Source organism: Aulostomus chinensis, chromosome 22, assembly GCF_037954235.1.
Source record: "Aulostomus chinensis isolate RoL2024-O1b breed Wild chromosome 22, RoL_Achi_v1.0, whole genome shotgun sequence".
Classification (NCBI taxonomy): domain Eukaryota; kingdom Metazoa; phylum Chordata; class Actinopteri; order Syngnathiformes; family Aulostomidae; genus Aulostomus; species Aulostomus chinensis.
The window spans coordinates 21,270,627-21,285,000 of record NC_141341.1 but is presented as its reverse complement, the minus strand read 5'-3'; the positions used below and the strand labels follow the sequence as shown (position 1 = coordinate 21,285,000).

General features: G+C 47.2%; 1 protein-coding gene across 6 annotated transcripts; it reads left to right on the top strand.

The window, feature by feature from the left end:
- The first annotated feature begins 3,193 nt into the window (after positions 1–3,193).
- LOC147241144 (neurensin-1-like) lies at positions 3,194–8,486 on the top strand. 6 transcript variants are annotated; one of them, XM_086193025.1, is made up of 5 exons: positions 3,459–4,374; positions 4,504–4,569; positions 5,175–5,257; positions 5,337–5,489; positions 7,260–8,486. In XM_086193025.1, exons 3-5 carry the CDS (start codon positions 5,198–5,200, stop codon positions 7,647–7,649), a joined length of 603 nt encoding a protein of 200 aa, XP_086049151.1. In that variant the 5' UTR covers positions 3,459–4,374; positions 4,504–4,569; positions 5,175–5,197; the 3' UTR covers positions 7,650–8,486. The 6 variants fall into 6 exon arrangements, with proteins under 6 accessions (XP_086049150.1, XP_086049151.1, XP_086049152.1 ...); XM_086193024.1 differs by lacking the exons at positions 3,459–4,374; positions 4,504–4,569 and adding an exon at positions 3,194–3,363; XM_086193026.1 differs by lacking the exon at positions 4,504–4,569 and having other exon boundaries at positions 3,459–3,708.
- Positions 8,487–14,374: the final 5,888 nt, after the last annotated feature.

Below are 14,374 nucleotides of genomic sequence, written 5' to 3'. Positions count from 1 at the left end.
CTTGACTCAGATTCTCTGTTGGAGAACCAGGGCCGAGTGGGAAGTCACATGGTCAGGACTACTGTATATCCTCCTCTCCTCTGCACACTGCGATGAACACACAGGCCCCTGCAGCTCGCGCCCCTCTCCTTTCTGATTTCTCTGTCAGGATTTTCATTGGTATGTTAACGTGCTGCTATCAAGACATTCAATTTATGTTATGACATTAATATTTTATCACATCTCTGAAAAACTAACAAGTACAGTTCAAGTCAGTAAATCTCATGACTTACGATCCAATCATTATTGGCCGACTGGATCATTTCAAAACAGATTTCTTATCTTTCTTTATTTTGTCCTCAAATAATGTCCCAGGATTTAGTTCTTTCTTGCAATGTGATCAGGTACTTTTACTAGAAATTATATACTTGGTAACATTTTGTGCTTTTGTGGTGAACTTGTTATAAAAGCCCCACTGAACTGCCAGCTCGTCAGAAGTGTCCCGCAGTGCATGCTGGGATAGCCGCCACTGATGCCTCCCACCCTGTAAAGGATTAGACAAGTAGAGAAAATGAGAGAGTGAAAGCATCATCTCTGCCATCAAACATAAATATTGGTTTGATGATCTCGACTGGAGGAGCCAATAAATGAAAGGCTTTTCACAACTAATTAACATGATGGCTGGCATGTTCCAGGATATTGTCACTGGCTTTATAGGCTAGTGTGGGCTGATGCACAGGTTATTTTTAAGATACCAGACGAGCACAATGCATAATTTATCACACCATAGGACAACCCTCCCAAGCTACTGAATAAGGGAAGTAATAAGAGCAGCAAGGCGTGCAGCTGAAATGATAATGCTTTACGACAGCTTCTAAATAGAGGAGATGAAAAAGAAAATCCTGTTTGCACATTCTCTTAAAGGCAAGTGCAATTATCTGTCAGCCAATCAACACCTAGCACTCACTTCCTGTGTCTGACCTTGCTGGACTCGTAACCATGGAAATTTTTTCTCTCTCTGATAGAGCACAGCTTGGTCATTCAAAATCATACATACATGCGTGTGTGTGTGTGTGTGTGTGTGTGTGTGTGTGTGTGTGTGTGTGTGTGTGCAGACGAACGACAAACCAGTTTTTATGTCTTCTCCTCACCAGGGCACCTTGGAAACAGTCTTATTCTGCTCTTAATGGCATACCATACCTTGCCCCCCCCCCCCTCCCCACCCCCACCCCAACACTTCACACGTACGAATTCTGTCTGGTAGTCAAAGCTCTTTTCACGCACGGATCAGATGAATACGCTAAAATACAGTATTTGTTTTCTTTTCATTTGGGATCTGTTGTGACGCTCTGCATACATAATGCATCTCCAGGTCGCAGTGAAATATTTACAGAACCCATATTGGCAGGATGCGACTGTGAATTCTAATCACACGTGTGAGGTTGTTTCTTTGACGTGATTTCAGCGATGGACCAGGCCTTGAAGTCAGCCACTCTTTAATGAGAGCTCCAGCTTGCAGAGGCACCGATGTTGCTTTCGTTGTTGTTGCCAGAGGCATTTAAAGTCAATGACAGCTGGTTGAAAGCAGCGCGCAATTCAAGTCCACAACCTTGTCAGACTGTAAAATGGTAGAAACTGTTGAAATGTGCAAAAACTTCCCAATAAATCGAATGAAAAAATTCCATAAAATTCCTGGGAATGGTGTAAAAATGAAACATTCCAAAGAACCCCAACCCAGGGCCACACGCACAATCTGACTGCTACAAATACTCAGCAGCGCGTATTTCGATGCGTGCAGCTGAAAACAGACCAAGAAAAAAGAACATCTATCCAAAAGGAGCTTTATATTTATGCCCAATTCCAAAGCATTTTCATTTAAAATAACATTCATTCATGAAATCTTCCGGCGCATGAATTTGTTCTGAAACACCATCTTCTAAGTGTCAGTCACTCCAGCTTGAAAAGACACAGGAGGTACACACAACGGATGTCAGGAGCCAGGAGTTACACATCCATTCGGCTTTGCCCCGTCTGTGAGACTGAACTGAGGGTTTAAAAAGTCCTGATGAGTATGAGAACAGATTTGTTCCTATGAATGTAACTTAGGTGTAACAGCCACTGAAGGGAAGTCTAAAAGTCAAGGAAAACAGAGGTCATGTAGAAGTTGTTGTTGTGGTTTTTGTATACATATATATACATATATATATATATATATATATATATATATATATATATACATATACATCTACATATATAAAATAGGATGATTGTGAGTTGCTCTGTATGACACAATTCACATTATTATTATTATTATTGCTGTTGTTCCGTGTCAGCCTGAACAACAATGACTGAAGACGTTATCACCCAGTATTTTAGCTGTTGACAAGGTCTCAGCTTGGCGATGAAGGCAGTTACTGACTCTTCTCATGAGGAAGGAAGTGATGGTGTAATTTATATTTCTTTTTTTAACAATCTACTTCAAAACTTTTGGATTGCTGTCAAGTGTGAAGTCTGTACTCAACTGAGACGAGAGACGTTCAAGGAGCCAGCCTGGAGCGTCTCTGCCGGGATTTGTGAAAGGGCCGCGATGGCTGGCTCTCCTCCACGGTGGGAAGGAGACGCACCCGGGCACACACAGGTGAGGAGCTCACCACTGTGGAGCACAGCTCGCGTTAGGCTGGAGAACCAGCAGTGTCGCTGAGTATGAAACAAGACAAGTAGCTTCTCCCATCCTTCACTGTCCGAGAGAAGCCAGAGGAGATCATCGTCCAGGCCCTGCTGCCGGCGCTAGCTGGGGTCTGACAGGGGACCAAGCAGGATCTCAGAACTCATCCACAGGACCGGACAGAGCAGACTCATTCAGTTCTGCTGTCACAGGACCCCCTCCCCCCTGTGTGATACCAGCCACTCCGCCATCTTAGCAGGTTCATATGAAACCTGTTCACCTCTCGTTTTGTCTACTTTATTTATTTCGTGTGCATCTGTCATTGTTGTAAATGATGCTTTTTGGCTTTGCTTGCCTTTGATTCCCTACCCCTGAACTGGAGAGATGTGGCGTGATTTATAACCCATGGCTATTTTAGGAGGACAAAGATGCTCTGAGGAATTTCTCATCATACCAGATCTACTGGATCTCCTGGAGTATTCTCAAAGAAGTACAACTCAAATAAATGAGTTCAAACTTCCTCCACACGTTTGCATGAGTCGGGGAATCCTGCAGAGAAATAAATGTTTTCATACGCGAAACCTCGTGGAGCGTTTACAGACTTCACGCATGCTCAGTGTCTCCAGACCCGCATCGGCAGCATCGCTGGAGCTCCGCGGTTCCGACAGCGAATGGATCCCCGGTGAGGAGAGCGATCGCTCCGGCCTGGCCAGGGGGGGGTAAGACTGGGTGCTAAACTCAACTGATGAGGCTGGAAAACGAAGGAGGAAGAGGGAGGAGACGAAGTGAAAAGGGGGGTGGGGGGGATCGTAGAGAGGATCCGCGATGACTCACTGGTGCGCGTATCTGAGCTGGAGTGACCAACATGACGCCTGAAGGTGACCGCAGCCTCGCGTCCACCTGCGACCTCCCGGCACCCGCAGTGTAGCGAAGACCAGTAGAGCCCAGTTGTTTTAATCTCGCGGGCCACTTTCCCATAACCCGCAGGGCAGGAGGTGCGGGGCAAAGTTGCCCGCCCCGTGCACCGCAGCGTGGCAGCGTGTCCGTGAGTGCCAGTTCCTCAGGTTTGAGATTCTGAGGTTTTTCTGTGTTGACATACGTCATACATCACGATGGTGAAATGATGCCAGTTGTTTATTTGTTTATCTGACAGGGACAGCGAACAGTTGGGCTGCAGAAGTTGCTGTGAGCTCATTTGCATCAGCGGTTCCTGTGTGTTGCTCCGCGGAGGCGCCGCTCCGCTCCACGCGTAGCTCTGAACGCAGCACCCTGCTGTCTGGCAGCAGCACGGGAGAGCAGACTCATAGTAGTCACCTGACCGACGCTCCTCGCATAGAATCACCTCAACAAAATTACTAGTTAAATCCTGTCTGTTTGTGTGGAGTCTCTGATTGACGCATCACGAATTATTCTCATGTTTTCATGCCCGGTCAGATCAGATATGATGAAGCCTCTCAGCTGATCTCTCTTCGACCCGTCAAGTTTGTACGGTGGTGTATGATTGTGCTCTCGTGTCGTTCCCTCCACCAAGGAGGTTGCTGCTCCGTCAGCCTGCCAGCAGCAAAGCTCAAGTTGCGGTTGGGTTTTCGGTTGTAGTTTGGTAGGATGATTGTTTGAGGAACACCTGGGAAAGTATCCAGAACGAGAGCGGGCTCTGACGTCACCACCCAGGGGGTGGGATTTACTCCTGACTGCAGTAGCGCTGTTGGGATGTCGCAGTTGAAAGAGAAGTGAGTGAAGTACGCGCCGGTGTCAGACGAGCGCTTCAGACTCGCTGAGTCCCAACGTTGTCAGGATCTGCGGAAGAAGTCTGATCACTTGAAATGTGGAGTTTCCTCGATTAATTATTTGTATTTTAGTTCTGAACTGTTTCAGGTCGTCTCCCTCTGAAGTCCCGGGAGAGCGACAGCCCCCACCTGGAGCTGGTGTGTGTCCAGCGTCAGCCTCCACCCTGAGGGTTTAATCAAGGGCTCGTTCACTCCAGTCAGCTGACATCTCACACGCCCACGCTGAGCTTCATCATGTCGCACGTTTGCTGTTGCGCTGAGCTTCTTTGTGTCAGTTTTCTATATGTACAAATACCCCCCATATTTCCACTTCCAAGGATTTGCTAACACAAATCACACAGACACACAAAAAGCTTGTTTATTGGCCGGCGTTTGGTCAAATGACAGTCGGGCCTCTTGCTGAAATACACTCAGGAAGGCAGAGAATGAAAGAAATCAATCAAAACGTCTGGTGACAATAACAGCGGAAACACATACGAAGAAGGAAAGCACACACATGCATACATGTGACTCATCTGTGGGCGGTAATAGAGGCGGCTGGGGGCCACGCTACCCGTCAATCGTTCACAGTAACAGAGGCAACCAGGAGACACAGTCCGAGATTTATGATAAGACTCTGATGGGAAGGTTTTATTGAGGGAAATCCATATTCAGCAGTTAAACAATGTCTTTGTTATCTGCTGACAAGCACACATATCATGCTGGACTTGGGTACAAACAACACATCTGTACCTTTACTGCAGGTGTGCGAGGACTGTGAGGTGGGATGGCGCTGTGCCCTGAGGCCTGTGTCTCCAGCTCTGGAGCAGAATCCGCCAGCAGCGAGGTGAGACGCCTGACGGAGCGATGCACTTTCTGACCACACGCTGGTTCTTTGGGGTCACTTTTTGTATAAATCCACCCAGGTGGGTTCCGGTTGTCTTCAGTTCGGCGTGCGTTCCTATCTGCACCACTTCTACGAGGAGTGCTCGTCCTCCGTGTTGGATCGAGACCGAGAGGATCAAGGCTTCGTCCAGAGTCAGAGGTCACCGATGTGGTGGAACTCGGCCAGCTGGAAGGTAGAGTCAAGTGCTTCACGAATAATTGCGCCTTACATTTTTCATTTCTAATACTACTGCATCTCTGCTCTACTGAACGTCACAATATTTTTCCAAAGTCAAGATATTCACCAATAAAATGCAAAATTCTTTTTATTAGCTGCTGCCATAGTCATCACTTCTGAATTAAAACAAACACGAATGGGGTTTGAAAAGGCAAAGAATTAATCGTTTGGTGTCAGGAGTGATGAGCAGATCCTCGTCACCTTTTGTGACCACTTGGTGGCGCTGTGGCTGACCTCCATTCAGCTTGCGTGTGTCTTCAGGTCAGGACTCAGCAAATGTGGGAAGTTTGAAGAAGATCTGACAAGATCCAGTTCCTACGGTTCTGTGTTTTATAGGAAAATTTGCCGCGTCGCCACTGTGACAGCACTCGCCGGGAGCTCTCAGTGACTCATCACCAAGTTTTTAAGTTGTTTTTGACTAAATCTAATATGAACGCAGGTGCAGGCCAATAAAAAAAAAAGAAGTCATTTCCTGTTGCCACCAGGTGGCACTGTCACTAATCTGCACCATACTTTAATGGGTTGGCCAAGGCCTCTTCAGCTTTGCATGTTCCCTGTAGTCCTGATGAATTCAGAGAAAACAGGACCCCCTGGATGGAGGCGTTAATGGGGGGTGCATCAGGTTACAGGCTGCACGCGTCGACCCGTGTGTGTCTTGTTTCTCTTCCGTCCCTCCGGCTGCGACTTTTCTCATGATTTGTTACTAAGATGGATTTTCATTTCTCTCGTGAGTCCATTATAATCCTGTCATCATTCAAGTCATTCAACCCACAATGGTATCTGTTCCTTCCCGGCAAAGGTTGACAGGAAGTGATGCGCGCTGCTTTCAGGTGTGACGCATAAACACTTCTCCCAGTGGAGAGATCAAGTACCCTCGGCAGTCATTGGAGGCTCGAGTATCTTGTTCACTTCTGCTCATTCATGTAATATAATAATGAGGGCTGTCCAGTTCCAGCCCTGGTTTTGCAGCTTCCCTGATGAGCTACTAGTACAAGGATCAATCCTCCAACCTTGCTGTGATACTTGTGCGTGTTACCTGTTACTGGAGGATTCTGCTAGAGGGAACACCAGACATAGAACTCCAGGATTCTCTGAAAACACCCAAAGAAGAAGAAGGAGGAAGGAAAACACAGAGAAGCACTTTGGAGGATAGATTCTGCAGACAGAAACGATTCCATGAATGTCCCAACATCTCCGGTGCAGACTGACGTTCAGTCATTTGCTGTAGTACTCCAGTATTTGAACGGTTACATTCTCTCTACAGCTGTTTATAGTCAGCAATGATAGCGGTGACTAATGGGATTAAAGATGCTTCCTAAAAGTGAAGTCATGATTGTGTGACGAGTCCTTTGCTTGGTTCTATATTTGGTGCTGAGTCCTCGTTCCTGCCAGACTCTCTGCAGGCCTGGAGGTCCGTAATTCTTTCCACCTGCCAGCGCTAAGAATAACAACTCAAGAGGGTTGATTTTCCTTCTCATCATCATATAAATTTGTGCACATGGTGCATTTTAAACTGTGGTGTCTGCCTGATGAGCTATGGGGGGGGTGCGTGTTGTGGTATTTGGAGGAGTCGAGAAGCCCCCCTGCCTACTTGGTTGCTTGGGTTCTTTCTGCATCACAAATAGCAAAATGACCTTTCTTAACAAGGAGAGAAGATCGCTGAGCAAAGTGGGCTACCTATTAAAACAAAGCAGAGCCACAGTCATTCTTCTCCCTCCCCCTCCAGGTGTCCTTGGCCCTGGGGCTCCTGATCCTGACTGCAGGTGTTGCCAGCCTCTCAGCCGGTTTCTCCACTCCCCCCAAAATCGAGTCCTTTGGAGAGGGAGACCTGTTCTTTGTGGATAGCCAGGCTATCATCTTCAACAGGGGACTGCACTTCACCACCGCAGCTGGGATCGTGCTCTCCTGCCTGGGCTCGGCCCTCACAGCGATGGGGGTTGTTGTTTGGATCCTCCCCAGGGCGAAACTGAATGAGAAGCTGGTCCACAGAGAGTTGAGGTCCCAGTGGAGGGGATCTAGGTATCCATGTGATGTGGTCAGCAAGTCACCGGGAAGAGAGGAGGGGAGGGTGCCTCTCTCTTTGTCAAAAGTGGAAAATGTACAACCGGCTTCGTAAAAATCAGTTGCTGCTGCGCTACGTGGGCCTGTTGTTCTGATCCAGAGACCTCGCTTCTGTTAAACCTGATCTCTTACACCTGAAACACACTGTGCACGACGCGTTACATCAGTGGTGTGTTGCAGGCTGTAGAAATACCCACCCTGGTTCAGCTTCATTTCAAACGTGTGGAGGATTACGTCACATGACGAAAGAAGGAAAACATAGTCCTGCGTTGCGTGGTGACGAGCGTGCCTTTCTTCAGTGTAACGGTTCAAACGTATATCAGTTTTTGTGAACATCAGCCACTGTCGCTGCGCTCACGTGACATCATGGACTGGCCCAGTGTGTTTCAACCCAGTTTGTGAACAAAACGTATCGTTGCGCGACTTTAACAAAAACTTCCTCTCAGATTATTTAAATTAGCATCGAAATAACGTGGGGCTAAAATATTAATATAATACTATATTAATTAATGACTGAACAAAGTCACATTCAAATTCAGAGATAAGGAACCTGGATTTTAACCACAGCCTGCAGCACAGGGGTGTAGTGGCCGACTGTGTTTGTTCAGTGTGTAAGCTTTATTAAAAAAAAGAAAAAAAATCAGACACTAAAAAGAGCAGACGACTAATAACTGATGTTGTCTGTAACGGTGTGTTTGCTCAGTGTTTTTTTATCAGCAATTTTCAAGATAGCAACAGTATCAGCTTTCTAAACACAGCAGCCACACACAGTTGAGCTGTCACACAAATTCAACGGCAAACCCGCAGGTACCATCATTAAAGGATCTCCTGAAGTCCACACACACACACACACACACACACACACACACACACACACACACACACACACAGAGTCCAACATCTGCATTTGTCCCACATCTGTACTAATGCACAGCCCGTTTCATTGACATGTGCCCCCAGCAGCTCACCCACACAAGCACACACCCCTGCTCCATTGACAACGTCACCTATTTTCTCCCCACTGTAATCTGGCCTCGTAATTGCCTGCAATCTGTGTCTCCAGGCAACAGTTGGGCTTGATGTGCTCTATTTTCAACTGCGAACAAAGACTCGTTTCTTATTGGTCCATCGCTTCTCCTGACTTTATTTTCAAGCCAATCACAGTTTTTTCTTTACAGACACGCACGCACACACACGAACACAGCAGTAAACTGTGAAGGCCCACCTGTAAGATTGGGATCTCCAGTTTAGTTAGGCAGTAAGATAAACACAATGTCTTGACTTCACCAATTCACTTGATGCTATTATTGATGTGTTGATTTGTTGTGTTCTTGGCTGTGATGAACAGAGTGGAATTAAATGGTCACTATTGTGAAGCAAATGACCCAAATAAATGTGATCTGCATACCAGTGGTCATGTTTGCTGATCTCTGATCAGTGGTCCGCAGCGGCAGGTACGTAAACCTGCTGTCAATGTTTGTGATGCTTATGCTGAATCAGAGGGCTCTTCATCATGGGTCGGTTGTAAGGGATTGGCGTGCTGGTCCACCAGGGACGCCCGGCTCTCAGGTGTCTTCTGCTGTCTGTCCCTGCTCACCTCAGCCTCCCAGCAGATGCTTTCACCGCATTGAGCCATAGTTCACCAATTTTTCCCTCCTGCATCACTTCTGTGTGACTCCAGACAGCAGAGAGATCCAGCCACGTATGTTCAGCTTGTAGTTAATGAAGATGACGGCTAACAGCAGCAACTGGATCTTTTCTCCTCTTCAATTGTGGAATAAAGCTTTCAAATGTCTTCAGGTTGTTTGACCACAGACTTTATTTCTGGCCTTCATGCGAAACTTCTTCAGAAACCCATGGACTTTGAGAGGAGGGAGTCGCACATCCAGCATTGCTGACTATGAATTTTGGAGTTTTTATAAAAAAAAAGTTAAAAAGTCTTCACGGTGTCTTGTCTTGTAAACTTGGCAGTGTGTTCTTAGTTTTTTTCTATGAAGGAAGGTCATCACGTACCAGGGCAGAAGAACACGGGCCTCCCCAGGGATGTAATGACCCATCCTACTGTGTCCTGTTGTACCACTAATCCCTTCCACACTGACCCCTGATTGATCCCCCCGTGACCCTGCATCGGTCCATTTCACTGTAGTTGATGCTAGCAAAGATGCCACAACATCTCAAGACAGCCAGCCTAACTTGAGTGATAGCCCACCATGACCTTAGCAACAGCTAACGTGCTAACTACTCTGACAGGTGTGGTTCTAAAACATTTTTAATCAAGTACCACCTCAGAAAGAATTAAGCACGACAAGTACCTCCATTATGACCAAAGTTAAACTGCAGGAGCAAAGCGGCTCTTCAGCTCCTGCAGGGGGCCAACATGGCTCCTCAGAGGGCCGCACTGGCTTGGATAGAGTCAGTGAGAGCGCCATGTGTGAAATCATCAGAAGCTCTGATGGAGTACTTTCACCGTACTACACACTCAGTACACAGCCAGTACAAGACGCAGTGGTCGCTGCTGCAGGGTCCAACACATGACACGGGGCCAGCCAAGCTCTGCTGAAACACACACACACACACGGTTGCTATGCAACCAAGACGCACCAGAAAGTTTCAGAATCACACACATCAGAATGTAACAGACCAATCAGTGGAAGCGCTGGCTCTGCTGATTCTGTGGAGGTGAGCAGAGAGGACGTGTCTGAGCAACAATGGTCAGACACACGTGATCCATTTCAAAATAAAAGTCGATGACTTCAAATCCAAATCCAAAACAAGCTTCATCTGTCCGACTGCTCGAAGAATTAAAACGTTTTACTCCTTGATACAAACAAAAACCCACAAGCCTTTGAGTTTTTAACATGCAAGACTGTTTTTATTTGACAAATATTCTTGTTTATCTTGCAAAGTTGTGAGTTTAAAAGTTGAAAATTCAGAATAGAGTTTAAATTTCTTCTTCTACCATCAAAGTCCTCAACAGTCAGGCTCCTTCATCCCTGACAGAGCTCCTAGTCCCCTATGATCCAGCTAGAACCCTTCACTCCCAGGATGCAGGGTTCCTGCTGGTTCCTAGAGTTCTAACAGTAGAATGGAGCCAGAACCTTTAGCTATCAGGCTCCCCTCCTGTGGAACCATCTCCCAGTTTCACCCCCTCTCTGTAGCCCCTTTCACACTGCACCAAAACACAGATGTTTAAGGACTCTGAAAGGGTCGACTCGGCATTTCGACCTGCGTTGACCGGGTCGGCTCGGCTCAGCTCTGCTTGGCTCACCTGCAGTGTGAAAAACGCAACCCGCGTCGTCCCAGGTTTCACGCGACGTTCCTGTCGCATCCTGATTTTGTCACTGTGCCGCCTGTCAGGCTGTCATTGTGGAAGCTCCGAAAAAAAATAAATAAATGGAAAAAAAACTGGGCTGCACTGAGAGCTGCTCACTCATCTCTCAATAAAGTTTTGGCCTCTGCCATCAGATCAGTCTTCCTGTTGATGTCCCCAAGACTCTGTTTCACTCCTTTTCTCAAACAATTTACATGTGGATGATCTTTGGTGAATTAATCTCTGCTTGGGAACTCCCACCAACCGGGAACCCTAACGTGAACTGAGCAAGTGCGACCGTGATTGTAAACAACTTGCATCGCGATCCTGCACATTTTTATGGATCATGGCAGCGCACTGGCAAGATCGTGAAGTCGGCGAGCAGCAGTGAAGAGGAGATCCGGCAATAGATATCTGGAACTGTACGGGACACGCTGATTTATGGGAACATCGCTGGCATTTTGAGGCAGCGCGGTTTTGACTGGACCACCAGGCAGGTCATCAACATGCGGGAGGCCCTTAAAAAACAGTTCTTCTTAATAAACCACAGGATGAACAGGAGCGGCGTGGGCCGGTCTGAGTGGCCTTAGGACAACATTGCGATGCACGCAACGACAACGCTAACGTTCGACTCGACGACGTCCATGTTGACGTTTATTTACCTCTCAGTGTTCCGGCGCACGTTTATGTGAAATGATGACGTTGTCAGCACGACGACGTACAAGAGAGAAAAACACAGGCATGCAGCCTCACAGCGGGAGTTCAGACCCGGGTCTTCTGGAAGCTTGAATGCACCCTGATGCCGAGCAAACGTGGGTCCAAAAACCTGTTTTTCAGTGTGAAAAGGGTACATGTTTAAGAGCAGACTAAAGACCTCCTTGTTGATCAGGCTTATAGTCAGGACTGCTTAGGCTGGCCCTTAGATCTGCTGCTATAGGCTCAGACTGCTGGGATCTCCCATGATGCACTGGGCTCCTCTCTCCTCCTCCTGTCCTCATACATGTTACTAACTCCTCTTCTCTCCCCTCATCCCAGATCCTGGTGCTGCTGGAGGAGGCTCCAGACCTGAAGAGGCTCCAGCTGCCACCCGTAGCTCCACCAGCTCACGTCCCCGTCTGTCCATCAGTCTCTCCTCCTTTCTCTCTCTTTATCTCTGTCCCTCTCTCTCCTTCTGTCTCTCTGTCTTCCTCCATTCTCTGTCTTTGTCTCTGTCCATCAGTCTCTCCTCCTGTCTCTCTCTCTTTATCTCTGTCCCTCTCTTTCCTTCTGTATATCTGTCTTCCTCCATTCTCTGTCTTTGTCTCTGTCCATCAGTCTCTCCTCCTTTCTCTCCCTCTTTATCTCTGTCCCTCTCTTTCCTTCTGTATATCTGTCTTCCTCCATTCTCTGTCTTTGTCTCTGTCCATCAGTCGCTCCTCCTTTCTCTCCCTCTTTATCTCTGTCCCTCTCTTTCCTTCTGTCTCTCTGTCTTCCTCCATTCTCTGTCTTTGTCTCTGTCCATCAGTCTCTCCTCCTTTCTGTCTCTCTTCATCTCTGTCCCTCTCTTTCCTTCTGTCTCTCTGTCTTCCTCCATTCTCTGTCTTTGTCTCTGTCCATCAGTCTCTCCTCCTTTCTCTCCCTCTTTATCTCTGTCCCTCTCTTTCCTTCTGTCTCTCTGTCTTCCTCCATTCTCTGTCTTTGTCTCTGTCCATCAGTCGCTCCTCCTTTCTCTCCCTCTTTATCTCTGTCCCTCTCTTTCCTTCTGTCTCTCTGTCTTCCTCCATTCTCTGTCTTTGTCTCTGTCCATCAGTCTCTCCTCCTTTCTGTCTCTCTTCATCTCTGTCCCTCTCTTTCCTTCTGTCTCTCTGTCTTCCTCCATTCTCTGTCTTTGTCTCTGTCCATCAGTCTCTCCTCCTTTCCCTCTCTCTTAATCTCTGTCCCTCTCTTTCCTTCTGTCTCTCTGTCTTCCGCCATTCTCTGTCTTTGTCTCTGTCCATCACTCTCTTCCCCTTTCCCTCTCTCTTAATCTCTGTCCCTCTCTTTCCTTCTGTCTCTGTCTTTCTCCATTCTCTGTCTTTGTCTCTATCCATCAGTCTCTCCTCCTTTCTCTCTCTTTATCTCTGTCCCTCTCTTTCCTCCTGTCTCTCTGTCTTCCTCCATTCTCTGTCTTTGTCTCTGTCCATCAGTCTCTCCTCCTTTCTCTCTCTCTTTCTCTCTGTCCCTCTCTTTCCTTCTGTCTCTCTGTCTTCCTCCATTCTCTGTCTTTGTCTCTGCCCTGCTCTCCTGCTCTCTCTCCGTCCCCACTGATCCTGGATCTGCTCCACCTTCCTGCTGGTAAAGGAAGGTTCTGGTGGCTGCTGTTGCAGGATGTGCTTGCTGATGGAGAATTGTTGGGTGGAGGTTCATTGAAGGAGGGAGGTGCTGGACCTGCTCTACTTGGACAGAGTCAGGACAGAACTTTGGTTGGGGTTTGGTGCCAAACAAATAAACCTGACCTGACATGAGTTTAAAACTCAGACAAATACCCCTCCCCCCTCACTCCCAGAGTGTCTGTCTTGTTTTTTCTACAACATTTGTTAAAGAAAGAAAAGGTTTGGGTTCAGTCAAGGTTTTTAAACAGGTCAAACAGCAGCGCACACAGAAGTCAGAAATACATGTGCAGTTCAAATGTATTCATGAAATTTGCATTTGAGATGTGATATGTTAGGAGCAGCCTCGTCTGCAGGCTGCAGTGTTCGTGTGTGTGTGTGCGCGTGTGCGTGTGCGTGGGCACGTGCGTTTGTGTCTGTACATCATGTTACTTTGGTGAAATGAGTCACAGCTGTGAGTGTGACTCATTCGTCTTGTCTTCCAAGTCGCAGTCTAACAGGAGGCCTACAAAACATCACCAACGGTACAGAACACACGCACGTATTCCAGGTCACAACTTCACCTCACAATCATCTCTGTTGCTTTTTTTGTCTCTGCAGTTTTTTTTCCAAGTCAGTTTATGTAATTCTGCAGCTTTCTGATGTCATCATCAATCCGTATCGTCAGTGTAAAGCCGATCATGGCCTTTGAGGAAGTATTTGATATCTTGACACACTCCTATAATGTCAGTCCCTTGAACACCACAGGGAATGTTACTGATGTCACTGTATTTGGGTTTTTACCCTTCATGGCTGGTTTGAAGTCTTTATTCCATGCTTCAATAACGTCTGGGCCAAAGCCTCCACACGTCACACCTGCATGTGACCCACGACCATGGCAGACACAATTTAGGATCCTTGTCAGTCTCTTCTCCCACTCGAAGTGCATGTTTTTATGGTTGATTTGAGCATGCTGGGTTTATTAGCAAGTGTTTGTACCAGTTCATAATGCAGTAGAAAAGTGGAAGCAGTGGCAGGGTTTCCTGTGAAGATGGAGGCTGATACGCTCCACAGCCTGCAGAGCTGAGTGTGAGTCACACTGCTGTGGGAAAGAATCCACAGCCTGGGACTGAACGGCCGTCT